General features: G+C 43.1%; 2 protein-coding genes across 2 annotated transcripts in view; one reads left to right on the top strand and one right to left on the bottom strand.

Annotated features, from left to right (window-relative positions):
• timeout (circadian regulator timeout) overlaps window positions 1-27,100 on the bottom strand; it is a 76,027-nt gene that overhangs the window by 5,812 nt on the left and 43,115 nt on the right. The window contains exons 12-13 of the mRNA XM_020955621.2: window positions 523-618; window positions 352-400 (exon numbers count right to left, since the gene is read on the bottom strand). Of these exons, the coding sequence (XP_020811280.2) occupies window positions 352-400; window positions 523-618 (145 nt within the window). The remainder of the gene's footprint in view (window positions 1-351; window positions 401-522; window positions 619-27,100) is intronic.
• 2mit (leucine-rich repeat-containing protein 2mit) lies at window positions 2,812-26,694 on the top strand. The gene is given in 4 exon segments (XM_086840839.1): window positions 2,812-2,963; window positions 3,831-4,276; window positions 19,113-20,893; window positions 23,992-26,694. Coding segments are annotated over 2 exon segments (3,477 nt in total). The 5' UTR covers window positions 2,812-2,963; window positions 3,831-4,276; window positions 19,113-19,921; the 3' UTR covers window positions 26,497-26,694.

Here is a 27,100-nt window from a genome sequence, read left to right as displayed (position 1 = left end):
TGCGCGCCGGTTTCGAGTTCGAGTTCGCGGCCATAAAACTTTTGGCACAAGTAATTTCTGACACTAATCCTTAATTAGTAGCCACGAGCACTGACTCTGGACCGCCTTTCAATTAAAAACACAATTACAATTTTCAACACGACCATCAGCCCGAAACCGCCGTTCAACCGAGCGAGCGACCATGATAACTTTTCAAATAAGGGCAGTAAAATTTAAGCATCGCCCATCCCCCATCCTCGACCATTTGTTGTTTCCCAAAATGGAAAAGTGTCCAAGCGGTTTGGCCTTGATTCGAAAACTTTATGCTCTGTGGGGTCCTTGGTCCTTAGTCCTTAGTCTAGGCCTATTTACCTGCGAGCGAAATCATCAAATTTGAACGTTTTCTCGGTGAGTCCATTATCTGTGTGTGTGGGAGGGAGGGATTGGACAGAAACAGGCAAATGCCATTTATTAGTTGAAATTTCCTCAAATTATTTTCATATTTTTCACAGATTTATGCGTTGAGTGCTGTGCTCTGCTTACCCTGCTCGCCAAACTCCTCGTTATCCAAGTCTTCGTCCTCCTTCTCGTCCTCGTCCTGCTCGTTAACAGTTTCGTCCTCTTTCTCTTGGGGCTCGACTGAAATCAGAAAAAATACTTATTAAATATCATCTATAATCAGAATGCCAGTAATGCTGATTGAATTTCGCTGAAATAACATGCTACAAACATAAACAAAAGGAGGAAAACAATCAACTCAAACTGAAAAGGAAATGGTTTATGTATGCAAAAAAAAAAAAAATTAATATAAACATAAAAGACCAATAATACTCGAATTTAAATCAAAATTTAAAGCTCTCCTTGCATTTTTAAATGCATCTATAACGATTCGATCAATTCTGCACGAGTTGCATGTATAGAGATAGATGATGACTCTCTCTGCCGGGACTTACAACCACACAAATGGCCATTAACAATAATTATGACTGCTGCATTGCATAAACAAGTGTACTTATGTTACAACTACAACAAGTAGAGTACACCACGCTGTGTGCGAGAGTCCTGATAAAATGCAAAGCTAGTCGAGTGGACACTTTCCAGGATCCCCTGTGAAACACTGCAATTGGAATGGAATATGCATGCGTGCCACACGACCCGGGGATTTTGGCCAAAAGGCTGCTGGTATGTTGCACCTGCTGCAGGCTACCTGTCCTGTCCCCAAAAAATGTCTGCCGACCGGAGCTGGACTTTCGGGCCACTAACAACTTCATTTTGGAAGTGCAAGTGCCACCACCTTCGCACCCCACAGTGTCCTTTGTGGGCCGCACCATGGAATTTGCTGCGTGTGCGTCGCTTTATTAACGTCTTGAATGGGGTATCCTCCGGTTGCATTGCGTTGCGATGTCCTTGTCGTTGGCAGTGACGCTATGCTCCGTCATTAAAATACAATTTTCTGTGTCAGGTTCAAGCTGTAAGCCCAAAAACATGGCACACAGAGGAGTATGGAAGGAGACCTGGTGAGAGGGGAGATGGTGTTGCATGCAACACGGACAGCATGATATTAGTGCATGTCTTTTGGGCTGCCTTTGTAGCTGCATTTGTTGGCCCCCCCTCACCGACACCCCCTGTACAGGACTGTGGATATAGCCCCAGTTCGTGTCCTGTTCCTGGCTCCTCTGGCTCCTGAACAACAACACCTCTACCCGAAAGGCTGCGACTGCACGGCCATTAAACATGAACCTCGTTACGGCGTTGCTGATGTAACTTCATGGGTAGTCAGGAACAGAGAGTCTGGAAGTCATGATGGCACTCCGGAACTCATACCGAAGAGTCTTTAAAGAAATGTGTCTGGTTTTATGCCAAAATAAACAGGGTGAATTGGAAAAGAAGAAGTCAAGTCTAGTAGGGTTTTTGATTATTGATTTTTATCAGAGTTTCCTCATAAGTTACTTCTATAAATTATAAAACTATCATGGTAACTAACCTTTCAAATTCTAGTACTTTCATTAGAGTACTATTTTTAAAATCAATAAGTAGTACAAGTCCATCAATCTATAATTTTAAGAGGTACCCCAATAGTTCACATATTTATCGAAAATATAATGTTTAGCTTTGGCTGCGCATCACACTTTACTGGCCAGTGGCCACACATAATGACTTTTGCGCGTCATCCCCACCTGGAATGGACTAGGAGTACACCTGAGCCACCACACCCCCACCTAGGCCAGCTCCATGTCAGCTCACCTGCCTCCTCGACTGACCTTCAGGCCAGAATGTGTCTGTGGACATCCTGGCTGCTGGTGGTAGCATGCAAAAAAGGGGAAACGTGCTTGGTGTTTGGCCTGTGGTCAGCAGCAGACAATGTCCTGCCATGCACTACTACGGACCCCCCGTCCCCACAGGGTAGGATATCCTTATACTTTTGGGTAGCAATTAATTTGAAGTCTAACACGTGTGCGTGTGTGTCCTTGTGATTATTACATAATGCACTGTCAACGACAGCAGCAGCCAACTGGGCAGGGTGTGCGGGCGGTTGGATTTCGGTGGCTCAGGTTGTGTAAGTTTGAGTTTGAGCCGGATTTCAAGGACTCCCGAATGCTAACAGGTGATGACACACACACACACGCATACACCCGCAGACGGCCTGCTGGCAGGGACATAAACAAAATAATAACAAAGCGCAGAAAGGACTCAGCAATGCCACGCAAAGAGCAAATCCCGAAAAAGAGCGGCAATTGGTGGCCAAAAAGAGAGTCCGCGCATGCGCACCTCCTTTATTTCGAATTTCGAAATGCTCAAGTTGGCTTAAAAGCATGTCCCGGTCGAAAGAGTAGCTCAGTCTAGTGCTGAACCCATCGAGGACAGGACACGCGACTCGTGACATTATCGTACCGAGCCAAAAACCCCAAGTGCCAAGTGCCGAGTGAAGAGGCCACAAAAACAAGCGACTAACTATCTGCCTCCAGATATAATACTGCAAAATTGTGCGAATTAAACATAAAACAAAAGAGACCAGGTAGCGCAGATCAAGCAGATCTTAATTGTGTGTGTTTGTGGTGTGTGTGTGTGTGTGTGCTTGGATGTGGGTTGTAAGCCAACTTCCGGTGGCAGAAGGCGAAACGTCAAAGTTTTATTTTTTTTTTGTGTTTTTGGCAGACAGCAAGGCGTCGAAACTGGGATTGGGATAGGAGCATTCTGGGATCTTTCTTCCTACTAGCTTAGTTTCAGCCTTCTTATTTTGGTGTAATCATATTATATTTACTATTCTGTGGAATTTACTTTTACGGATTTCTTTAAGCTTTATGGGCATACTCTAGGGTCCTTTGAATTGAACTCAATAAATTAGACTATAAGATATAAAGTTAATAGGTATCTTAACTTCGATTGAGCTTATAAACTTTATATTTTAAATAAATAGAGATACAATCATATTTAGGATTCTTTTATACTTTCTCTGAAACCTCAGTCTCATTACAAAATAAATGTACAAGCTTTTACATTTGTTTACAAAGAAATAACTGTCATTATTATTATTATTATTTTTATTATTTCATGCCGAATGAAATTATTTATTGCATAATTTTATGCCCTCACATTGTTGGTTTTCGCCTCAGAGCCCTACAGTTTCCGCCGCCCCCTCCCGGAAATAGTATTTTGCGAACTCCCGCATTTCCGCCAGCTCTATGCATGCGTGTGTGCCTGTACCTAGGTGTGTGTGTGGGTGTGTGTTTGCGGGTGTATTGGAGTGTGCATAATGTGTGAGTGTGCAAGAATCTGCTCATTTCCGCTCGCCTGCCAAAAACCAGGTAAAACCCAGCTCGTTAAGCTCACGGTGAAAAATCCATTTGCAGTGCATCCAGTGTTCTTTGGATGAAAAATAAACCTTAAAGCAAACAGCAGGCGAAGTGAATTAACCATAAACAAAACCCAAAAGCGAAAAGAAAGCGAAGCCGAGCAAAAAGCGAAATTTAAACGTCTCTGCATATTAATCAGGCGGAGGGAAACGTGAATAGGATCAGGTCCTAGACAACTTATCACCGAGGATTTACGCAGACAGACGAAAGACCGGTCCCAACTTTGCGAGTGTAGAGCAAAAGGCAGCAGTGCTAATCAACGGCCAAGCTAGACGACATTGCTCCCAGCTGGCCACGCCCACCCAACGCTCATCCTACCTACGCCACAAAAACAAAAAAAAGAAGAAGGAAAACCCAGAACAGAACAGGAGCAGGCGCAGGAGCTGGAGCAGGAGCAGGAGCAGGAGCCGCCTCATTTGGCCACTGCGGATTATGTTAATTAGGTAATTTTTGCTTTGATTACTCGTACCTTGGGGGCTGTGCAATTTTGTTTGCTTTTCGCCCGCTTTTTATGCCCGGTCCTCGATTTTATATAGCCACCACAGTGCCCACTGTCGTCCGGCTTACATATTTATGAAATTTTCATGCAAATCGAGCTAATTCATTCACATTCCGTCGCCGCTGCTCATCTGGCAGCAGCCGGTGTTCAGTTTTTAATTTCCCGCTTTAATTGCTGGACAATTTTTCGTTGGTTGCCTTTGCCAGAGCCTTATTTGTAGTTAAGATCTCATAATTATGAGCAAGCCGAGATGAAAATTGAAAAAGTTTTTCACTTACATATTTCTCTCTACTTTCAAAACATCTCTTCAAAAAATAAACACAAATGGCAATAACGACAATGCCGCCGTCTGTATTAGCCAAGTTAATCAAAAAAGTAATTTCTAAAGTGGAAAACAAATGCTATTGGCACTTGAACAAACGATTCGCAGCCACACAATTAAAATATAAATTAAAATCACTCAAATCGAAATCCTTTTGAGTACTGTTAATGGAATTGAAATTAATTAGTGGACCGATAATTTATTTAACAGCTGACATTTTATGGTCGACTGGTTACTGTCTGTGTCAAGTTGGTCGCTTTTAGATTCGATTTGCCAAATAAAACAATTTGCAACCACAACACTATCAAATATTACTCGAAACTAATGATGGCTGGAACAATTGTGGCCGGCACGCAAGTCAATTGCACAATTCGATAAATTCAGGCCTAAATGCAGAGGGCAGAATGCAAATTTTGGCCAAAAGTCCAAGACTCCTGGGAGGACAGAGGTCAGGGGTTCAGACCCGAACAAAGCTAACACAAACTTGCGAATGCTAATGGAAACAAAAACAGAAACTCCCAGAATGCCGGCAGGCATTCAAAACTTTGTGCTCTGGCCTCTCTCTCTGTACCTAGCGATAATTAAATTGGCAATTGTGGAGCTCTGTATTGGAATCGATTGAGAAAACTATGGGAAATGTGGCCAGCAGAAATCTTGCTCAATCTTCAATACCCGCTGTTGCGCAATTCAGTTGGGGGAATAGAGAGCAGACATCTTTATGATTTTCATTTTCATTTTCAATTTAATTTGATTGATTTTTGCTTTGTTCAGGGGACGGCACATGAAATTCATACTTTGAATTATGCATGCAAAGCTGCTCGCCAAAGTATTATGAAATTCCTGTGGGCCATTTATTTATTTACGAGTATATTGCGCACACAAGCGGGCCAAAAGCATAGAGAAAATCGGTATATATACACTCAATACACATAAATATATATTTCATATATACACAAAGAGAGTATGTTAATGTTCGGGGAAAATGTCAAGCGCCAAATTAGGTGAACGCTAATTCGCCTTTTATCTGGCACGGCAATAAAACTTTGCCAAGTATCTTTACCTGTACCCCGGTAAAGTCATAAAGTCCAAGCTCCTGGCAATTAATGCAACCACAACATCTAATTAGATGGCAGCAAAAGTGCCGCCAGTTCAAGTCAGATAGCACACGCACCCTCAACCTTCAAGGGTTTTCCTTTTAGGAGAAAAGGGGATGCTCCACAGAGGTCGCCCAATTAAGGATGCCCGGGTGTTGTGAGTGCCTCTTGTGCGGTTAAGAAGCACAGACACCCTGGCATCGTAACCTGATATCACATCACAGCAAAAACACAGTCAACTCAATTTATTTTGACTTTCAATCAGGACTCCCCCTCGGCCATGTCTGAATTTATTTCCACTGGCAGCACAATTTTTATTTATTTAATTAGCTGCTGAAGCGGCTACGCGATGAAATTGTTCAAGTTGAAATTAAATTAAAGCATTCCTCTGATTATAGTAATTATTAAATAATATCCCATAACTCTAGCATAACCAATCACGAATCTGCAGAGTACTTTCATAAGATCACGCAATCCGCAACCACAGTGCGTATGAGTGATGCGGGTGGCAACCGCAGCACTCGAGACATGCGGTGCCAGATGGGCCAGGTTTACAGACAGGGCTTGCCTTGGGTTCACTGGGTTCTGGCAGAACAAAGCCAGGGATGCCATTGTTTTCGACCAACTCGGGCACTTGCAATCACGTGCCTCGTCTCGTGGCAATCAAAGTCGTTAGCTGCAACCCAGGGGGGAGGCGGGCGGAATTGGAACCCCTGGAAAATGGGGTAGACCCATCCATGTGCGGCAGCGAATAATCAAATATTTTCGTGACTACAAAGGACCCCCTCCATCCCCAACACACACGCACACACAGACAGACAGATAGCACGCAGACAGGCAACTGAAACTTAAAGCCAGTGAAAGTAAATCCGATTTAGGACTGGAAAATGGCAGTAAGGGCCCAATGGCTGTGGCGGAAGCAAAACGCCAGAGAAAGGCACCAGACAATTTGCATATTTATGAAGAAGAACGGCCTTTGATAAAGCTGCAAGACGGCGGCCGCTTTAAGCTGCTCCAAATTGAAAAACGCAGACAGCAAAGGCAAAAGATACAAATGTAAATGGTTGTGAGCTGTTGGATCTCCGGGGCTGGGGCTAGCAGCAATAATCTGCGCTGATTTACGATTTACAGGCGCGAAATAGACAACGCACAACGGTGGCATGAGGCGGCGGCAGACAATTTGCGTGAGCAATTTGCAGTTGATGGGCGACACACGCCCATGAACACCCCTGCCAAAAAGAAAAAAATACCCGGAAAACCGGAAGGCCACCCCCCTCAATTCGGCTAAATTATTTAACATTTTTGGGAATGCAAAAAAGCGCAAAAATATTACACACCGATTTTGATCATTTCACAGCGGAAAATGGCAAATGGATTGCTGTCTATCCATCGCAAATATTTCACGCTGAGTCTGCACAAATATGCCGTCATTTAAAGCAATCGAGACTCAATGAAGCATCAGGAAATGTTCTATTCACATTTTATAATCCATTTCATGGCATACAAAGGGGGAAAAATATATAAATTTATTGCCATTTAAATTGGTCTTTAAAGAAGCCTTTTGTGTAAGAAAATGCACACCCACAAATACAGCTATTATAATTGCTGCATTAATACGGTTAAGGAGATTTATTTTAATTGTAAAAGATACAAGATACTTGAGTCGAATTTCAACTTCAACCCATAATTCCAACCTGAAAGCATGTAAAGCAATTACCTTAAACTCACTGCATTGCGAATTAAAAACCCAGCCACACTTGCTCTACTCTCCTGATTGCAATGAGAAAACTTGTCTGGATGTACAAATATTTATAATTAGCAGCAACTGCGTTCAGGTCTCTTAGCCCCCAGCCAACTCACCTGAATCTGTCTGTATGGAGAACTCATTGCGCAATCACTTCCACTTCTGATATGGGGCAAATATTCACTTTTGGTTTAAGTTTTGCCGAGTAAAAGCTTTTCAGCTTTCCCACTTGACATGTTCCCAAAACTGTGTCAACATAGTTTTTCAATATTACCACCACCCTCCCCTATACCCTGCCTACCACATGTGTGCATAACTTCGTAGGTATTTAGTGCAAATATGGGTAAGCAGTTGGCATATGAGGTTGATATTACCAAAAACCAACTTCCGTTCCCCGCACATTTCCTTGCACTTAAGCAAACACACATAGACACATTTGCCTGCAGCAAAATGACTTTAACAATGCAAATGGAGCACTGAAATATATATAAAACATAAGGTTTTTAACAGCAAGCGTTACAGGTGCGTACTCTGGGGGTATTTTAAGAAGATTTATATAATGAACATTAAGATATTCTGTTTTTGAATTGTTATTTCAGTCAGAAGCTTGTAATTAAGTGAAGGAGTCATTTCCGACCCTATAAATCATATATATTCTATCTAGCTATCTATCAAAAATTTTGATTTTTGCAAAAAAAAAGAAAGGGGTTACATCGTTCAAATTGTCAAAAATTTATCAAATTTTTCATTTTAAATTGAGTATGCAGATTTATTAACCAACTAAAAACTTGCATAGCAACGCTTTCCGAATAGAAATTAACGCATTTTTGGCTGAGTTATGAGCTTCATAAACTCCGATTTGTTGAACAAAAAATTGTCAAATCAAAATATTGATAAATATTATCGTATTTTATCTATGTTCATAAATTTTCAAATCGCTTAAATTATATACATCCGAAATATTAATAAACGTTATAATCTCTCGGAAAAACAACTATTCATTACACTATATTTATGAAAATCGATTTAAAAGCAAACCAAATGTTTAATCCCTCAATGATTTATGTTCGATTTAAGGTACAATAAATATATTTGAATTGACAGTCTGAGCAAAAGCCCCCCCTTTTGGCTACGCTCCTGAATGCGGCACTCTTGGAAATCTCACCTTAATGCCTAATCCCTCACATTAAAGTGTTGCGCCAACAAAGTGATTTGTTGTATACAAAGCGGCCGCATGCTGAGACGCACACACAGAGACACAGCCTCCTTTTGCCCCCATAATGCCACCCAAAGTCCCCTCTGGATCACCATTATTCCCCTTCATCAGCATCGCACAATGGGAACGAAGGCAGTGCAAATAATCTTTGCAGTAAATACGCAACGAGAATGGAGAGGACAGAAGAAAAAAACCCCCTCGTCTGGGGATCATTATTTGCCCAAGTGGGAAACAAAACGTTGGCAAAAAGTCCTGCGAACCAAATGTCGCACATGACTGCGGTGTGTGCGTGTGTGCCTGTGTCTGAATGTGTAATTTAAGCATTAGAGACGCGTAAAACCTTAACTCAGGACGCACACACATGGAGACATGGAAATTGAATAAATTATGCGTGTCATCACATGCCGGGGGGTGGATGGGGGATAGACTGGGTAGAGCCGGCAGGATTTTCTAGGAAAATCGCAATTTGTGTGCCGCGACGGCTGTTTAATTAAGCATTTTGTATTCATCGGAAATGTCATAAAAACGAAGCTAAGCCTTGGATGCTGCATATGTTGCATGTTGCATCATCTACGGTTGGGTTTCGTTTTGAGGTTTCACTGGAGAATAATTACTCAATACATATACTTTAGTTTCTTTAAAATTTCTTCATGCTCGGCACCTTATCTGCTATGCCTTTGGGACATCCTTTAAACGCAAAGTCACGTATCCGAGCGACAAACCAGAAAGAGAAATAGTAAAAATATGCAAAGTAGTGGGGCACCTCGAGCGTATCGCATTTCAAGGTCTCAAGCTCTTAACCATAACAAAAAAAAAAAAAAAATACAGTGAGAGGAAATCGAGCCCTCGGATATCCTGTATTGGCTTTGATGTTTGCTCTCTTGCTAGAAACTTTCCATTTAGATATATCATATTCATACACTGAGATAATGATTGATATAAATAACATATACAAAAAATATTTCCAGCTGAAGATGATGGTTTGAAACTATTGAAAAAACAAAGTCTATTGAAAAGATATACTTTTATAAGGTCCTAAAAAATATTTGTATTTTTAAAAAGATTTTTCTAGATGCATCTTCTGTTGTTGCTGTACCCTTTTGTCGAATGTTAATCCTTTTGGCAGGAAAAAGCGAAAAACAAAAACAATAACATATCCTTCTTTCGTATGCACATGTATGAGTGGGTTGTGTAAAGTTATCCTTGAAAATATTTAGCAGCCACTCAACTGCGTTACGTATACGCACAGTTAACCTGGCATCATCACAGCTCAGGACACCCGGGGGCGCCACCTACAAGTCACCAGGCACCTATCTGTGGGTGTAAGTGTGGGTTTACGGGTACGGTGAGTGTGTAGAAAACTTTTTTAGACAGCAAACACTTTCGCATCGATTTTCCCGGCCTTTTTTTTCCTCATGCTTTTCCGTTTGCCTTTGCGGTGGCTGCTATCTGCCAGCTGCCTTCAATGCTGTTTGTTTTTATTTTCACACTTTGGCTTTGGCTTTTAGTGCTTGCCACGGTTACACTCGCACACCGACACAGACGCACATCATCATTTCGTATTCAGCGTGGCATTAAGGTCAGGATATCTGGGATTTATAAGTTTGGTTAGCAGCAGCCCGAAGGACAGGCACGACATCGCCGGCACGCGTTTATTTATGCGGGTCAAAAGGATATTCCACGAGGCATTCATAAGGCTGCGGATTGCACTTTGCCACATCGTAAGTGGCAGCAGCTCCTTTCGCTGGCATTCATAATTTAAATCAAATTAAATGCCAGGCCATCAAATAAAGTTAAGACTCGCTCTTCGAACGCTGCCAACTTTTCACGGCGCATAATTTGCCTTACATTTTTGTTAGCGATCCTGGCATAACTTGGCTCTTGGTTGTTTAAACTGTTTCCTTGGCATTGTTGGACAACAAAAGTTTCGTGGCACGCCCACTTGACTGGTTCAGGACGAACGCCCGCCCACTCCTGCACTTTCGACACTTTTATGCCTCACGGTCAAATTGTTATGGCTTATAATGAATGCCGGTCTCAGAGAAAGGCGCGCACAATAAATGTTGGAAATAAAATATGCGAAATGCAGCAAACAGCACAGCCCAAGTGGGCGGGCAACGCAAGCAGCATAACAAATTAAAAACTTTGGCCAGTTTTCTTCCTTTTTTTTCCCTTGCATCTCTTTTCTTTCATTCTCAACTGCCAGAGCAAAATGTTTTGCCATTAAAATATGAAAAATGGCTTAATAATTCAGACCGAACTTGGGGGCATGTTGGAAGCGGCGGGAGCAACGAAAACAATCCAGAAGCTATGGCTGTTGATGTTTCTGGATTCGATTTGCTGCTAACCAAATAATTTTTAAATAATATGAAAATTTAACTGGCAACATTTATCTTGCCAGTCTATGAACTCTTCAAATTCATATTTCTCCTTTAAAGTTGTTTAGAAAATTCATTATTAGCCGACTTATTATTAAGGCTTTCCACCCCTTTCAAGTCTCAGGACGACTGAGAGTGCCTCATTTGAAACACATTATACATATTTCGTATGCTAATTCACTAATTGCCAGTCTAATCATCGCCGCACAACGGGAATTACCAGCATATATCAAGCGGCACAATTGCCAAACCGAACTGTGAACCCTTGCCAGGCCGCCGCGTTGCGTTGCGTTGCGTGCTCAACTTGTGATTTCCGCCACATTAATTTCAATTTCACAAAAAGACGCCCCCAGAAGAATCCCGGAAAGCCCTGGAAAACCCAGCCCTGTTTAGAGAAAATACCAAAGGCAGGCCAGTTGAGGACACGGAGCATTTGGTAAATGCCTTAATGGCCTAATTTTTGTTTTCCAGTGCCAAAGACAAAACGGGCGAAGGGCCAACGAGAACGACGACGGCAACTCCCACTCACGCACAAAAAAAAAATACGACAGTTATGCGTGTAATATTTTTCGTTTTGCCAGGACTGGCAGGACCTTCGACAAAAGCGAGGGGAGGAGCTGGCAAATTATCATTGAAGTTGAGCGGGAGCAAAACAACAATCGTTAAGGGTTCGCTTGTTCCCGGTTCTCGTTCTGGCTCGGGGTTCGTCCTGCCTTGTGGCCCATGAAATGATGTCGTAAAAATTTAAAGTTTGCCGTCTGCCTTTTGTTGTTCGAAACCTCGGAGAAAACAGCCCCAGAGCTTTGCCATAATTTGATACTCGAAAAATTGAGCGTAATGTGCGTTAATGTAAATGGCGCGTATTACTGACAAGTGCCCTCTCGCTCCGGCTGATAAATTGCCACCCATCAGCAGATTTATGCACAGACACATGCGCTAATTGTCAAAGCAGTTGCGCCTCCACTTCCGTTCCAGAATTAGTCCCACTTGCCAGTTGCCAGTTGCGAAAAACCCAACCGACGAGCAACACCACCAAAGCGCTGCCATATCAATGACAGAACTTGTTGGCCAGGCAAACAAGGAGGAACTCACTCCCATTCTCCGCCAGCCAGCCAGCAAATCTGTCAGGGGATCAACCGAGCGCCCGCCAGCTATGAAAATTAAAAGACACAAAATGCCAAAAGTTGACGACACAACCATAGAGAGCAGGGAAGAGGATGAGGATGAGGATGAGGATGCTGCTCATCCAACAAACGCCGTTGACAACCACAATCAAAATAACAGACGAAATTTTGCGGATGAGGGATAGAAACACAAATCCACTTGAGTTGGGAGATATTTGCTCTACTTTAACACGAAGGAATATTTAAGACATCTAAAATATAATACTTCTTTAACAAATTCAGTTTCAGGTTCTATAATTTTAATCTCAAAACTCCAAACTTTGGAAAGACTCAAGAATAGTTTGATAAAACCAATACAATTCATAAAAAATATATTGCTTGAGCATCTCAATTTCTTTCATAACACTTTGACCCGACACCAATTCATATATCCAAAATATACTTTATATATATATTTTTCAAGAGTACCATCCGCTTCGGTACTAAATTCTTTTTCTGACAAGAGAACAATGGCTCTGGGCCAAGTTAACGACATCCTATCCGAGCAGATTTTGGCTGCATTTTTCCTTTTTAGTTTTATTTTTCGATTTTCCTTTTGCAATATGAAACCATTTGAAAGATCGGAGGGAGGGAAGGAAAACGCATCCCCTCCAGCAAGCAGGAGCTAGGGCAGCCAAGTTATTGATTTTGCACTAGTCACAGATTTATTTCCACGACTCTCTGTGCGGGCCCGCTGAGCAAAGGCAAGGAGCTTTAAGGACCATGGGCTTAAAGAGCCCAGAAACTCGATGACACCACACTCGAGGCACAGTGGCGGCAGGACGATGCCAGAAGTCTCGAGTTATGTCCGAGCCAGAGGAATCCTGTCTAGCTGCCCTCTCAGACATGTGGAGGCGTGTGTGTACGAGCGGGTATCTGTGCGAACATAATCTGGCTATCACACAGACACGTATCTCAGATTTAATGGTCAACCAAAGGCAATTTGGCAAATTATTAGAAAATCATTGTGTCACTTTATGTGCCGGACAAGGAAATATGAGTGCCCATGGCTCCGGGTCAGATCCACTTCAGTATCTGTCAGACGCACAATTTGTTGACAGACACACACACGGCTGTTGACCCAAAGTGGAATTGGCTTTCCTACTTACTGGACATTACGCCATATACATATATATATTATTAACCACGAGTAATATCCTAACTTAAGAGCCTGCCAAAATGAGCTGCCAAGATGGAGATATACTTGGTGAAATCAAACAATGGTAAAATGGAGTTGGGGTCAACAATTTATGCGCATTTATTGAAAAAGTTTTTCAATTTCATAAAAAGCTTTGCCGCAACCAAACTAAGCCACGACAAAGGGGTTAAGAATATGAGTTAGATAATAAAAATGAGTGCAGCCCCTAGCCACTCTGAACCAAGTCAACGTTCTTTTCCTTTATTATTAAAAAGAATTGTTTGGTGTGCGGTTCTGCCGCATTCAAGGTCCCTGGCCAGATAAGCTGCTGCGAGCAAAACCGAAATTGGGCTACCAAAATAAAGCCCAAGACGAAGTCAGGCACACAAACCTAAAAAAAAAAATAAATATATATAGCAGGAGAGACTGCGAAAGACGAAGAATAACGACTGTGAAATACCCAAGATTCTCTTTTGAAAAATGCAAAATGCGTTGCATACTTAAAAGGGCCTTATGGCTCATTGTTAACTTTCAAACATTTAGCCAAGTTTAGAAGTTTTTACCAAAAATATGAAGACTATATATCAATAATAAAATGGATTTACCTTTTTTGTAAGATTCTCAGAGTTAATTTATATTTTATTTAGAAAATTACATTATTAAGCTAACTGAAAAATACAAATACCTTGATACCCATTGTTTTCTACAAGTACTGCGCATCAAAAAAATAGAAAGAAACGGAACAAAAAGCAAACCAAATAAACATACACAAGGGGCCCGGCTCTGTTGTGGCGGCCCTGAGCCTTCAGCGATTTTTCACAACACAATTTAACAAATAAAAGCAGACGGAAAACTACCAAAAAGAATAAATAAAAAGAAAAACAACAAAAAAAACTTGCCTGGCAAGACGCACACAAATAAAACAATAAAAGCCCCGCACACACTCACCCACTGACAACAACAAAAACATCAAGTTTATTACAGATTTTACTTATGTGTTTTTGGTTGCTTGGGTGTTGGGTGTTCCATGGGCGGGAAATGGGGAAATGGGAGATCCGAGATGGAAGTGTGAGTGGTCCCTTTTTACCGCAGGGCATTAATAAAGAGAACAACATGGCGGCAAAATGCGAATGGAAGTCAATGACATGTGCCTCCAGAAAATCTCCCGCTGATGGGAATGACAGATCCCGTTGATATGAAGGCCTTATACTTATATTTCAAACTTTGATTGCCACATTTTATTAATGGCCCAAGGATAAAATAAGATTACAAAGAAGATATTGTATTTTTTGACTTGGTTTAGTTTTGAAAGAAATTATAAGAAATATTTTTAAAATTTCCTGAACTCTAAATACAATAAATCATAAATGAACAGTAAACTTTGTTGTTCACATAGCTAGAACATTTATATATATATATTCATATATTTTAGGTCGAAGGGTAATCACAATCACTATCACTATAGATGTTAACACTAGGTACCCCTAGGACAGACTGAGGTCGCGGCGATCGAAGCACCTCTATTTATACTACCCGATCAATGATACCAGAGAAAGAGAGCGAGAGGGAAACAGAGAGAGATAGAGCGTAAGCGCCATCTCTAGAGCTGCAACAGAGGGAGGCAGACATACCAAATGTTATTGTGAGTAAGAAAGAGAGCGAGAGGCAGAGGCTTACAAAGGCATACAGAAAGAGAGGGCGAGAGTAAGATATTCACTGGCATTACTATATTATAAATTTATAATTATTATATTATTTTATATAATATTATTATATTATATTATTGTATATATTTTTGTATATATTATTATTAATTATATTAATAATATTATTAATATTATTAATGATAATATATATAAAAATTTCGATGGCAGAGAAAATATAATTTGTATCAGTGAAGGAGAGATTTCCGACCCTATAAATAACATATTTTCTTGATCAGCATTAAGTAATGGGTTCCATGGCAATAAGGAAATTAATGAGAAAATAAAATCATAGCTAGCTAGATTTTATAAAAACCCTTGTTACTTGGACATAAACAAATTTAAAAACATTAAAAAGAAACATTCGCAAATCTGGTCTCAGTAAATGCTCATAAAAACCCCACTCAAACTTTTAGGAGAAACACAAAAAGAAACCAATTTCGAGGCTCAAACTGAGCACCTTCGAGTGGGCCTACACTCGAGGCAAGGGCAACACCACCATCTTGGCCATTTCCACAGTTTTTCGTTATCGATATGGATTTTTTTTTCGCCAATTCCAATCTTTTCCGGTTCCCACTCTCCATTCATCTCCATCCTGCCTGCTTGTCTGCCTGCCTACCAAATTGCCAGCTCGTTCAGCCTGACAGTCGAAAGCCAGAAATAAACTTTAATTTGAAAACTTTTATGCGCAGCAAATAAAAGCAAATCGATGGCTGAAAATCGACCAAGTGTCGTGGCAAATTGTTCACCAAGTGTTGGACATTTTGCTTAAAGATGCCAGAGAACCGCCACGCAGTTTAAGTCCCACATGCATATCCACGTGCCCGCACGTGCCTGACATTGACACAGATGCTCAGATGCTGGCTTGCAGGATTCACCAGGATTGCAGAAGCGCTGAATCCTCTGGAATTTACACTGTCAGAAATGAAAACTAGCTACATTTTAAAGGGTAAAGATGTCTTGCAAAAAGAAAACCTAGAAAATGTTTAAATAACATAATTCAGGAATGTATTTGTGGGTGAATTATCAGCTTTTTGAATTTCGCTTAAATTTTATTCCATTTAAAGTAACCTAGTTTTTTCCCCGAGTGACCAGCATCGAAAGCATGTGGCTCACACAAGGCGAACTCTATGATGTTAAGGCTAAAGCGGAAGTTTATTAAAACTACAGCAAACAAAGGACGCAAAGGGATAGAACGAAGGGAAAACGTACAAGAAAAATGCATGAAAAAACAGCACAGGAAGCGCACTTAAACAATAAACATGCCGTTCGTGCTGAGCAAAGAAAATGCCGGGCGGGCGCACAAAGCAGTAACATTTCCATACAAATAAAGCAGGGATCTCGCAGCCCGGAGAAGTAAGTGCAGCGCATTACGTATACGCCAGCGTGCCGGAAAAAATGCAACCAGCCGCGACGGGCATAGATACAATTTTGTGTGTGTTTTGTTGCACCATTGAGCGCACCACTGAAGCAAAAAGCAGCAGAAACACATCCCCACCGCCACCGCCACCGTCTCAAGCACTCAATGAAATGCAATGGTGGACTCGGGGCGGAATGGGATGCAGGATGAGTGGATGGGATAGCCATATGGCTGTCCTTGCTGTCAACTGCATCTGCATCCGTTGATAAAGCCATGTTTGGGACCGGATGCGGATTCGGGCGAGGGTAAGGGCAAGGGCACGGGTGTGGATTCGAGTTCGGGCCATCTAAATACATATAGAATAAATCACTGACGTATTCTGGTGTTCGGGGAAAAAAAAAGAAGAGGGGATGCGAAATCCAATTTCGGAGCTCACCATGAGTGCGCCTGGGATTTTATTTAAGCAGCTCGCTTTTTATGCCCTTTTTTGGTAAATGCTAAATTTGTAAGCTAAGTGCACTGTCAAAGGGATCTTAAAATATACTAAAGTAAGGGATAACAAATTTTAAATATAAAGAGAAAAGGATGCACCCTATCTACTATATACTACTCTTCATTTGCTTTTGATATTATCATTTCGCTTTGGTTTCATCTTTCATGTAAAAGAAAACTTCTTTAAGAACGCTTCTGTTTTTAACTTTGCATTTTTTGCCTGCAAGAGCATATATAAATCGGCTTGTCAAAGTTATTTTGCCCTCCAAATGCCTGGTTTTTTTTCCTTCTGGCTGCACTTTTGCTTTGCTTTTGTGCACTCCTGGCATTTCCATCCTCGAGTATAGTTGCACTGAAAGTTATTTGCTTTGTGCTGAGCATTTGATTAACCAACAAAAATATGCACTGTGGAAGTACACAACTTAAAGGGCATCTCATTGAGTGTGGATAACTGTCATATAAATATGCAATAAAGTCGCTGACAAATTCCTGAAAATCAACCCTCGCTAATGCCAGATCATAAAATACAGTCCAGAAGTACGTCGAAAATATGGCACAGCAATTTGCAAATTATTTTCAAGCTGGCATAAAATAAACTGACAGGCAAAGTACACAGAGGCACACACAGGGGGCACACCACCCCCTTGGAGAGGGCCTCATCCCTTCTCCTTATCCTAAAAAAGGGACACCCCGGTGGGAAGCTGTGTTGTGGGTTGCGTCAATCTTCTCCAAGCAAACAGACAGCTCACGTTGTTGCTGCTGTTGATATTTCCCCTATTTGTTGTTGGTTTTTGAAATCGACTTTCATGTCAATTGACTTGCGTACATCTGCCTGTCTGAATATCTGACTGAATGGAATGGGAGGATGGAGGATGTCGCCAAACTTATGGCCCAAATTTTACTGTTATGTAAGCAAACGGCAGCAGATGAAATGAAACGCCAGCTCCTTGATGATATTTGTCAATAAATTTAATGTAAACCAGGCAGGCAGGCAGGAATGCACAGGGCCTTTTCTGTATGCCTGTGGCTCAACATTTTTGTGTGTAATGGCTGGGAAAGCATCGACAAATAAAGCTAATATATGGCTATATTTTTCGTCTTCAATTTGTGGAAAAATGTAGGCGTTAAATTCAAGGAAATCAATGATTTAACCAAGGAAAGATGTCCTTAAGATTATGACAAAATTAAATTTAAAATTCTTTAAAATATAAATAAATCCCATTATTGTAAAGATAATAGTTATTTTAGAAGCACATTTTCGTAAGTATTTTAAACATCTAAATGGCAAATTTCCTAAGAACATAATGATTGATATTCAGCTTTTAAATCAAAGTCTTCAGAAGTCTGTCTATTATAAACTAATCTCCATTCTAATACTCTATAATCATAAAGGCATTTATAAACTTTCCAATCACCCATCTCGGCCATCCATCAATGCACTGCAATCTGCCCTAACAAGTTATTATACCTTGGCTGTTGGGTTATCAAAATGCCATGCTCGACTTTAAGTAGACATTGACAAATTAATTTATCCGGATTGGGTTGTCCAAGGCCAGGTCAGGCCAGCAGGAAAAACCGAAAATACTCCCGAGAGCAGAGAGAGATGACGAAGAAGGCGAGGGGCAGTGGCTGGTATTGGAACTGGGACTGGGACTATAGCATACATTCGAGCGTCATTAGGCCGGCAATGAGTAAATCAAATTTACGTCGTTTTGGGGCCAGCTGCTGTGGCTTGTCAGTTGACAGTCGGGTTTGCTCAGAGTGGCCTTCCTGTCGCTTGTCTACGCCGGAAATGAAATGACCCAGTTAAATGATTTATGGCAAACACACGCACACACACATGCCAGGGGCTGGGCTTTATTACCGGGACTTAGTGGCATGCGGCTGACAGGTTTTTGGAGGGCATCCTGCTCCGCCGCCAGTCCGTTGAAAATCGTGTTGAAATTATAATTTCATTAGCTGCAATCAACATAAAAATAACACTAAAGCCAACTGCCAGGGCGCTTTGAAGTCGTAAAGCCAAAGTAGAAATTAAATTGAGGACAAAAAATGGGGATGGGGCAGCGACAGACAGCGAACGGAAAGCAAGTTTTACCTTTGGCACATTTTGCATTCACACAACACCCAACGAGAGCGTAATTACAAGCAATTTTTTCACGTTTTATTACAGATTTTAAGCACGCGACGACGACGAAGAGGACGACGACAGCAACGACTGGGGAGCACTTGGCATTGTAATGTGACAACAGTTGGCTAAAAACACGGCGAAACGAAACAGCAACAGGAGAGGCGGGAATGCTCGCTTTTTAATTGACATTTGCTCGAGTTGAGTTGCGTTTTGTTCAACAGCAATTAGCCCGCCAAGGAAAACTTGGAATTACTACGAAAACAACACCAAAAAAAACAACAAAAAAGGAGAAAAAACAACACACAAAGGAGCGCAATTAAAATTGTAAAACAATTGCAGAGTGTTGAATTGAAAAAAAAAAAGGGAGAACAATAGCAGACGAGACACCAACCGACCGACCCGGAATAGAATGATCAAGTTGATTTAATTAAAAATTCAACATTTCAGCATTTCAGCATTTTGGAAGGGGGTGCGCCATGAAATTTTAACAAGCTGCCTGAGCAATGGCCGGCCGACCGGAAACGCAGCCATTGCCCTCGGGCAACATCCGCCTCTGACTGCCGCCGACACTTGTCACATGTTTGGCCAAAAAGGCTCGCACGTGACGCCGCCAGAAAAAGGAACGTCCGACCAACGAACGGATGAACGAGTGAACGAGGAAATGAATGAGCCAGCAGCCATATTCAAAATTGAACGTTAAACGTTCGCACGTACCGAGCATAAATTCCAAGTGAAATAAAAGCCAGAAACAAAAAACACCCAAAAACCCCCATTTATTCCAACAAAACATACAAGAACCCACAACAAAAGTACGAAAAAAAAAAAAAACGACGACAGAAAGTGGGGCGAAAATGGTGAAAATCGTGAACCAACACTGTGATCTAGGCCTGGCCCTACTCCTGGCCTGGACATTGCTAACAAGGCTGGTGGTGGTTGTGGGTGGTAATGCCCAGCTGGTCATCTCCTCATCACGCTCGGCCGCCGAGTGGGAGGAGCAGCAGCTGTCCCAGCAGGATGTGGGTCTCAGCTACCGGAGCATCCACCGAATGCTGCGGGATGAGAACGAGCCGGCCAGCTTTCGAGGGGAGCTGCGCTACCAGCAGAAGCGCCACAAGAGGGATTTAGAACTCAATGCCCCAGCCAACAGGTTAAATCTCACCCATCGGGATCTGAGAGCCTTCAACAGCAGTGGTGGTCAGTGGAAGGGCGACCTCCAAGCGATCACAGCTATAGATCTCAGTGGCAATCAACTGAGCAGCGTTAGCCTGGACAAGTTTAAGCAGCTGCGACAACTGGATGTGAGCAATAATTCTCTGACGAATATACCCCTCACTCTGGCCGACACCAGTGACACCCTACCTCTGATGACACTTGATCTCTCCTGCAACCAATTCCAACATCTTTCCACGAACTTCTTCGTTCAGCGGCTGCCACAACTTAAGAATCTCAACTTGGCACACAATCAATTGCTGAATATTTCACGGGAATCGTTTTACAATTTACTGGAATTGCAAACGCTTATACTCAGTCACAACAACATCTCGGATATCGACTATGAGACATTCCTGGCCCTGCCAAATCTCCAGCATCTGGATTTGTCACACAATCACCTAAGTGGCTCCGCCATTCGAGCTCTGCAGGGAATACCCGATCTGGTTAGCCTTTCGATCGCCTACAATCCGGAAGTGGGAGTGGCCATGCAGGAGTTTGTCGCCTCCTGGAGCCTCAAGGAGCTAGATGCCAGCGGCACTGGATTGTGCCAAGTGCCAGCAGCTCTGGCTCAATCTGTGAGGACTTTGAAGCTTTCCGACAACTGGTTTAAGGTGAGTACAGAAATCTAGACTATAAGGATCCCTATATAAGTTATTTCTTTAAATAAAAGCCAGTACTTGGTGCTTATACAGGTGTAAAAAATGTAAAAGGTTGCAGGTCTAAAATTATTCCATGTTGAGATCGATAATTTACAAACTCATGGGGGGGTTCTGTAAGAGCCAATGAACCGCAATTCGACGCTTTTGCCGGCAATTAACGGCACATTCCCGATAGACACTTGCCATCTTTGTCCTTGGCTCCAGATCCTGCATCTGCAGTCTCCAACTCAGTCTCCATTTCCACAGCTCCATTATGGCAGCTCCCTTTGCCGCAGCCGCCATTAATTAGCATCTGTTATGTGGCCTGTGCTTTGCTGCGTGCTTGAGTGCGTTTTCCTTTGGCCCCGTGAATTTCCACTCCCCAGTTTTCCAGCACTCCACTCTGAAGCCTCCCCCTGCCGCCAGCTTACAAGCCAACGGAGCAACCGCAAGGCAATCTCACCACGCGTATGATTTACACTTGTTATTTTTAAATTTGCGTCCCCCACGCCATTTTGATCGAAGTTCTCTTTTACTTCCGCCTCCGCAGGAGGTTGGAAATTTTTATGTGCTGTTAATTTTAGCATTGGGAGCCATTACATAAGGAGAGGAAATTTATATTATTGATTCTCTCGACATTCGATTTTCCTACCAAACTCGAGGGGATGAATATTAATCTATGCGTGGGTTCAAGGACAAAAAGTTTCCAGAAATCTGGGAGAGTTCAATGAATATTAATACGGAACGGGAAAATATATTGACAAAAAGGATATAAATAGAAGCGTTGCTAATTAGGCAGCTGCCTTTAATAATATGCAAACAGCAATAGGAGTAATTGAATAATGTGGGAGTAAATCCAAGGCTATAAATATTCAAGTTTATTAAAGGATGTACAAGAGGAAGTTATGAAGCTGAAAATGGGAAGATAAAGTGTGAGTCTAGAGGTCTTTAACTCTTTAATCAGGAGTCTCCTTGTTTTTAAAGGAGCTGAATGATGCTGATTAAGTTCTGTTTTAATTCTTAATAGAGATATCTTTACATTAAATAAAGTTCCAACTAAACTGCGCAATTTAAGAAAGCTGACTGAAATAAGATATTACAGCTAATAATCCCCGGCAAATAATCCAATTCAAAGTCTAAGCCGTCTGTGGAATATATACGGAGACGTTAGGAAAGAATTCTCTTGAGTGGCAGTTGCAGGCATTGTTAAGCTGTTAGTCCGCCTAAGAGGACACGCCACTCAAGTCCAGTTAAGAACGTAATTAAGACACAATGTGGCCACACAATGGAATAGCAAAGTGCACTTCTCACTTTTCAGCCAAATGCGAGTGGAAAACAAAAGGAAAAATAATAGAATGGGCGCTCCACTCGAGTCGTAATAGGAGCAGAAGAGCTGGATGGGTAAACAGGATGGAAAAATATAGCAGCGTGTAGTCAAGGAGGCCGGAACCGGACCCGGACACGGACCAGGACCCCTGAGCCTGATTGACATAAGCAGCAACACGAGCTGCAGATTAGCGTGGCTCCTCGAATTGCCAACACTTACACAAAGAGCGGCAGAGCAAACAGATTTATAAGGGCACAAAAATAGACAATCCCGATTGCATTATGAGCATAAAGCGCCCCAGGTCCGCAGGTATCCTGGCATTATCCTTAAACGGCTTCAAGTGTAGACAAACAAATGCGGCGCATAAATTGCCGCTACCTTGGCTGCCTTTGTCGTTCAGTCGATTATGGCGGAAGCCATAAAAGGTGCAAAAATGCCGCCTCGTAAGCTGTTTAGGGCCAGAGACAAAAGGCTCCCAGGCCGGAGCCAGAGCAGGAGCTAAAGATGGTGCCGGAGCTTCAGCTCGGGCCTGGGCATTAATAAAATAAGGATAATTGGCATAAGCATAATCACGTTTAAGCCAACAGCCAACGAGCAGCTGAGACAGGAGCTCGAATTAGAAGTACACTTTAAAAAGCATCCAAATTGATTTATGTTTTCATTTGAAGAGGAAGAGAACAAATTCTAGAAATTGCAGAACTTTTACTACACAGAAAATAGCAATTCAGCAAAATAAGAGTTAATTATTGACAGATCTAAGGATCATTAGGAATAATAATGAGCCCAAATAATGGTGTAGATTTAAGACTAATAAAAACCTTTAGAAATAAGGTTCAATTAAGTATAATTTATATTAATATAAAACCCTTAATTTATCTTAAAATCAACATGGAACCTTTTGAAAATGTAATGAGTTTATAGTTTATAGTTTGCCTTAATTAACACTGATTTTTTGAGTGTAATAGCCAACTATCTAGGCAGACGCTTCTGCCGCTCCTGGAGTGGCTCGTCACTGCTCCCGGGCGCCTTTGTTGCCAAGCCAAGCCATTTTAATTTGTTCGCCGGGCCGGGCAGGAGAGACCACTGCCTTTTGCTCCAGCCTTTTGCTACTACTACTGCCTTTATCGGCAGTCAACACGCAGCCTTTTCATGGCAAATTATGGCGTTTAGGGGCCGCTGGTGGCTGGTTGCCGACTGCCAATCCTCCTCCTCCCCAACTGGGCCACCACACTTATTACTTTCATTCGGTGCCGCAGGACAGAGACGACGGCAGGCTGTCTGGGCTGATGGCTTCCTGGTTGGTCGGTTGGTTGCCTGGCACTCGTCTCATTTAACGAGTCGCGTCTATGTTTACTTTGGCGCTAGACGAGCATTGCTCCCGGGCATTGCAACCAGCGCAGGAGCTGAAGAAAGGGGCAAGCGCGAGCGCTTGCGAGTCCTTTGAAGTAATTATAATGGCAGATTTAAGTTAATTTTTAAACAATGTCGACCGGGCATGCAACTCGCACTTCCCCTCTTTGTCAGCCACTAATCAAATTTCCCCAGACTTTTACCCAGAACAATAACTTTGTGCCAGCAAAGTCAGTGGCTAGACAGGGATTTAAAAGTTTTCGTTGGCAATTTGTGAATTCAATAATTAAATTTAGAAATTTTTTTTCTCTTTGATAAACTTAGTTCATTAAAAACACCAAATTTTATATAAAATCTTTCTAAAATATTGTTTTCTCTGTCTCCCATTTTGCAGGCCATCAACTGCGGTGACATGGACAGCTATCCCCTCTTGCAATATCTGGACCTCTCGCACTCCCGCATCGCCCAAGTGGAGGACGATGCCCTGGGTCGATTGGAGCTGCTTACATCTCTCTTTCTGGATCACAATCTGCTGATGCGGGTGCCCAGCAGCCTGCCAACATCGCTGGAACATCTGTTCCTTCAAAACAACCAAATCATGGAACTGCCACCACAAGCTTTTGCTAGTTTGGTGAATCTACAGACCCTGGATCTCTCCGGCAACCGCTTGATCTTCCTGCCTGCCCTATCCATGCCCAAGCTGCTCACCCTCAACCTTCAATCATCGGGAGTGGAGAGTGTTAGTCAATCAATAGTGCACACTCTTCCCCAGCTAAGGGATTTGCTCTTGGAAGACAATCCCATCAAATGCAGCGATCTGCTGGCCATAGCCGAATGGGCCAGTCCCTGCAGGGCAGTAGATATGGGTCAGTCAAGGAGTGACACTGGACCGAGGACCCTAAAGGCGGAGTATCTTCAGTTCCATGACTTTTATGAGAACTTTAGCGCATGCAAGTGCGGTGAAAGGAAGACGGAAAATGAAACAAGGCCGCCGAGTTGCAGCGTTTCCAGAGCAACAGAAACAGCAGCAGCAGTTGCAACGACTCAGCGAACTATGCCAAAAGTGAAAAAGTCAAAGGCAGCAGACCCAGCAGCAGCATCAGCAACAGAAACACCTGCAACACAAGCAACATCTGCAGAAATAGCAGCAACATCCCCAGCCCCAACAGCAATGCAATCAGCTGGCAACAACGTTTCCCCGTTAACCACAAAAACTTTGCGGCCAGCAGAAACAACTTCGTTAGAGCAACGGCAGCAAGAACAAATCCCTGGCATGCCAGCTCAGAACACAACAACTAGACCAGCCGAGAGCCTGCCAACTTTGGTCCAGACGGAGGCAACAACACCAGCTCCCATTTTGGCAATGCCACCAGCAACAGCCACCGCGGCAACGGCAACAACAGGAATAAATTCCAGCCAACCAGCGAACATTAGTGGTGCCACAAAAACAACAGCAGCAGCAGTAGCAGTTGCAACAGCAACCACGGCAATTGAAGTGCCACAAACAATTTTGGCCAGCAAAAAATCTGACAAAATGCCAGCCGATAAGGCACAAGGGACTTTATTAAAACACCCAACAAACGACACATCCGGTCAAGTAGCAACAGAAAAGGCAAAATCAACAGCGACACACAAGCATGCCACACTGCAACTGCACGTTAAGGATCGGCATCTAATTGGCACACCGCTCCTGATGCACAAGGGCGATGTCCTGCTGGTGGATGCCGAGCATTTACTGCTCCCGGGCACGGCCACTGTGGCGGATGCTGACGCGGATTCGGTTGCGGATGTGGATTCTAGCAACTTGGACACGAGCCAGCAGCAACATCAGCACACGGAGCCGGAAAAGCGCCAGTCAGCGGCTGATAAGCGACTGGCGGAAGCAATAAACGGCGACACAAAGACGCCGGCCAAAAGCCACAAAAAGAAGCCATCGCTGAGTATCAAGAAGATGACCTACAGCACCAAACATGCTGTAAAACCAGCAGCTGTGATGGCAGCACCTTCTACAGTAGAGCCTAGTACTTCAGCGACATCGGTAAAGCCACAGCATCAACATAGCAGTGTAAACACTCCCCGAGAAGCCTCCTTGGAGGAGCTCAGTACCTTTGCCCAGCTAAAGGCCTACGTAGAGCTCAAAAGCGAGTCAAAGCCGGAGCACCTGATGGATCAGCGGGAGGAGAACCATCACAATCTGACGGGTAATCATCCTGGCGTAATGTTGCTGGTGGCCTGCATCCTGTTCATCGTTCTGATGGCAGGCCTGGCGCATGTCTACCGCTGCGAGTTGCCCTGGCAGCGGGGTAATCGCTCCGGTCATCTGCGACCGCACCATCAGCGGCACCTCGGTGACACCGATGATGTCCACAGCTTCCTGCATTACCAGGGATCCCTGAACTCAACAGGGGATCCTGCTCGCCTGCACAAGTGGCATCACAGCACCCGGCGAGAGGCTCCTTACAGCTCGCCGCTGCACAATCTCCAGGCCCGTGAGTTGCAGCAACAGCAGCGCTGCCAGCAATTCTACAGCGCCTCGCTGGCGGACAAGTGCTCCTCCGCCGGGTCCACCTCATCGGGCAGTAGCAGCAGTCGCAGCAGCCTGCACTCGCCCAGCAGAGATGACAGCTACTACATAGAAATGGCTCCCAGCAGTCCACCTGCGGCCATGCCCAGCCTGCCCATGGAGTTGCTGGGCGGCAGGAGTACCGGCAACGGTTCAGTCACCAGGACGGACCGGATGGCAGCCACTGATCTGGGCGGCACGACAGCGGAGGCTGAGTCCTCGACGGCGGTAGGCATAAGATCGGTAAGCAGCAGGCTGATGGCCCCCAGTTCGAGGAGGTTGGGTCTTTGGTGACAAACCGTCTTTGGCCAGCGACAATATGCGCCCTTCCAGTAGAGAAATAGAGTAAGGCTAAGCCCGTCAACTGTCATCTGTCTAATGAGTCATAAAGCCAACTAATTAAGGGGTTTCGAAACCAAAAGGATTTATTTCTCAAATTTATAATTTGCTAAGAACATAGAAAAAACTAGTGAAGGAACTTTCAAACGCCTTCAAAACTTCAGTCTAAATATTTCCCATAAATCTTTAAAGCCATATATAAACGGGATAGACACTTTCATTCAAATGCAACTTTGCAAAACTCTCTAGAGAACTGGAAACTGGGAACATGCCAAGATCTATATATACTTACATATATGTATCTGAACAGCAGAACATATATTATTTCAAGTTGGCTCCCAGGCTTGATTTATGATGCCTCACCGCCGCCCACACGTTGCAGACCTCTTAGCGATTCCGGTTAGCAGCAACAATTTGTCATAAATTTCTGTTACGTATACGCCGCGTGTACGCCCGGGAAAGGCGACGAGCGTAGACAAGCGGCCAAATAGCCAACGCCAGCAAACTTTTTACGAGCCATTCGAGCCGGCCAGCAGAGTGGAGTCAAGTCGAATCGAGTCGATGTGTCCATCTTGTGGTCGTATTTGGGTCAGTTTACTGG

This window comes from Drosophila serrata, unplaced genomic scaffold (assembly GCF_035046125.1).
Source record: "Drosophila serrata isolate PLE 108 unplaced genomic scaffold, ASM3504612v1 contig_382, whole genome shotgun sequence".
NCBI lineage: Eukaryota > Metazoa > Arthropoda > Insecta > Diptera > Drosophilidae > Drosophila > Drosophila serrata.
This window is presented reverse-complemented; position numbering and strand designations above follow the sequence as displayed.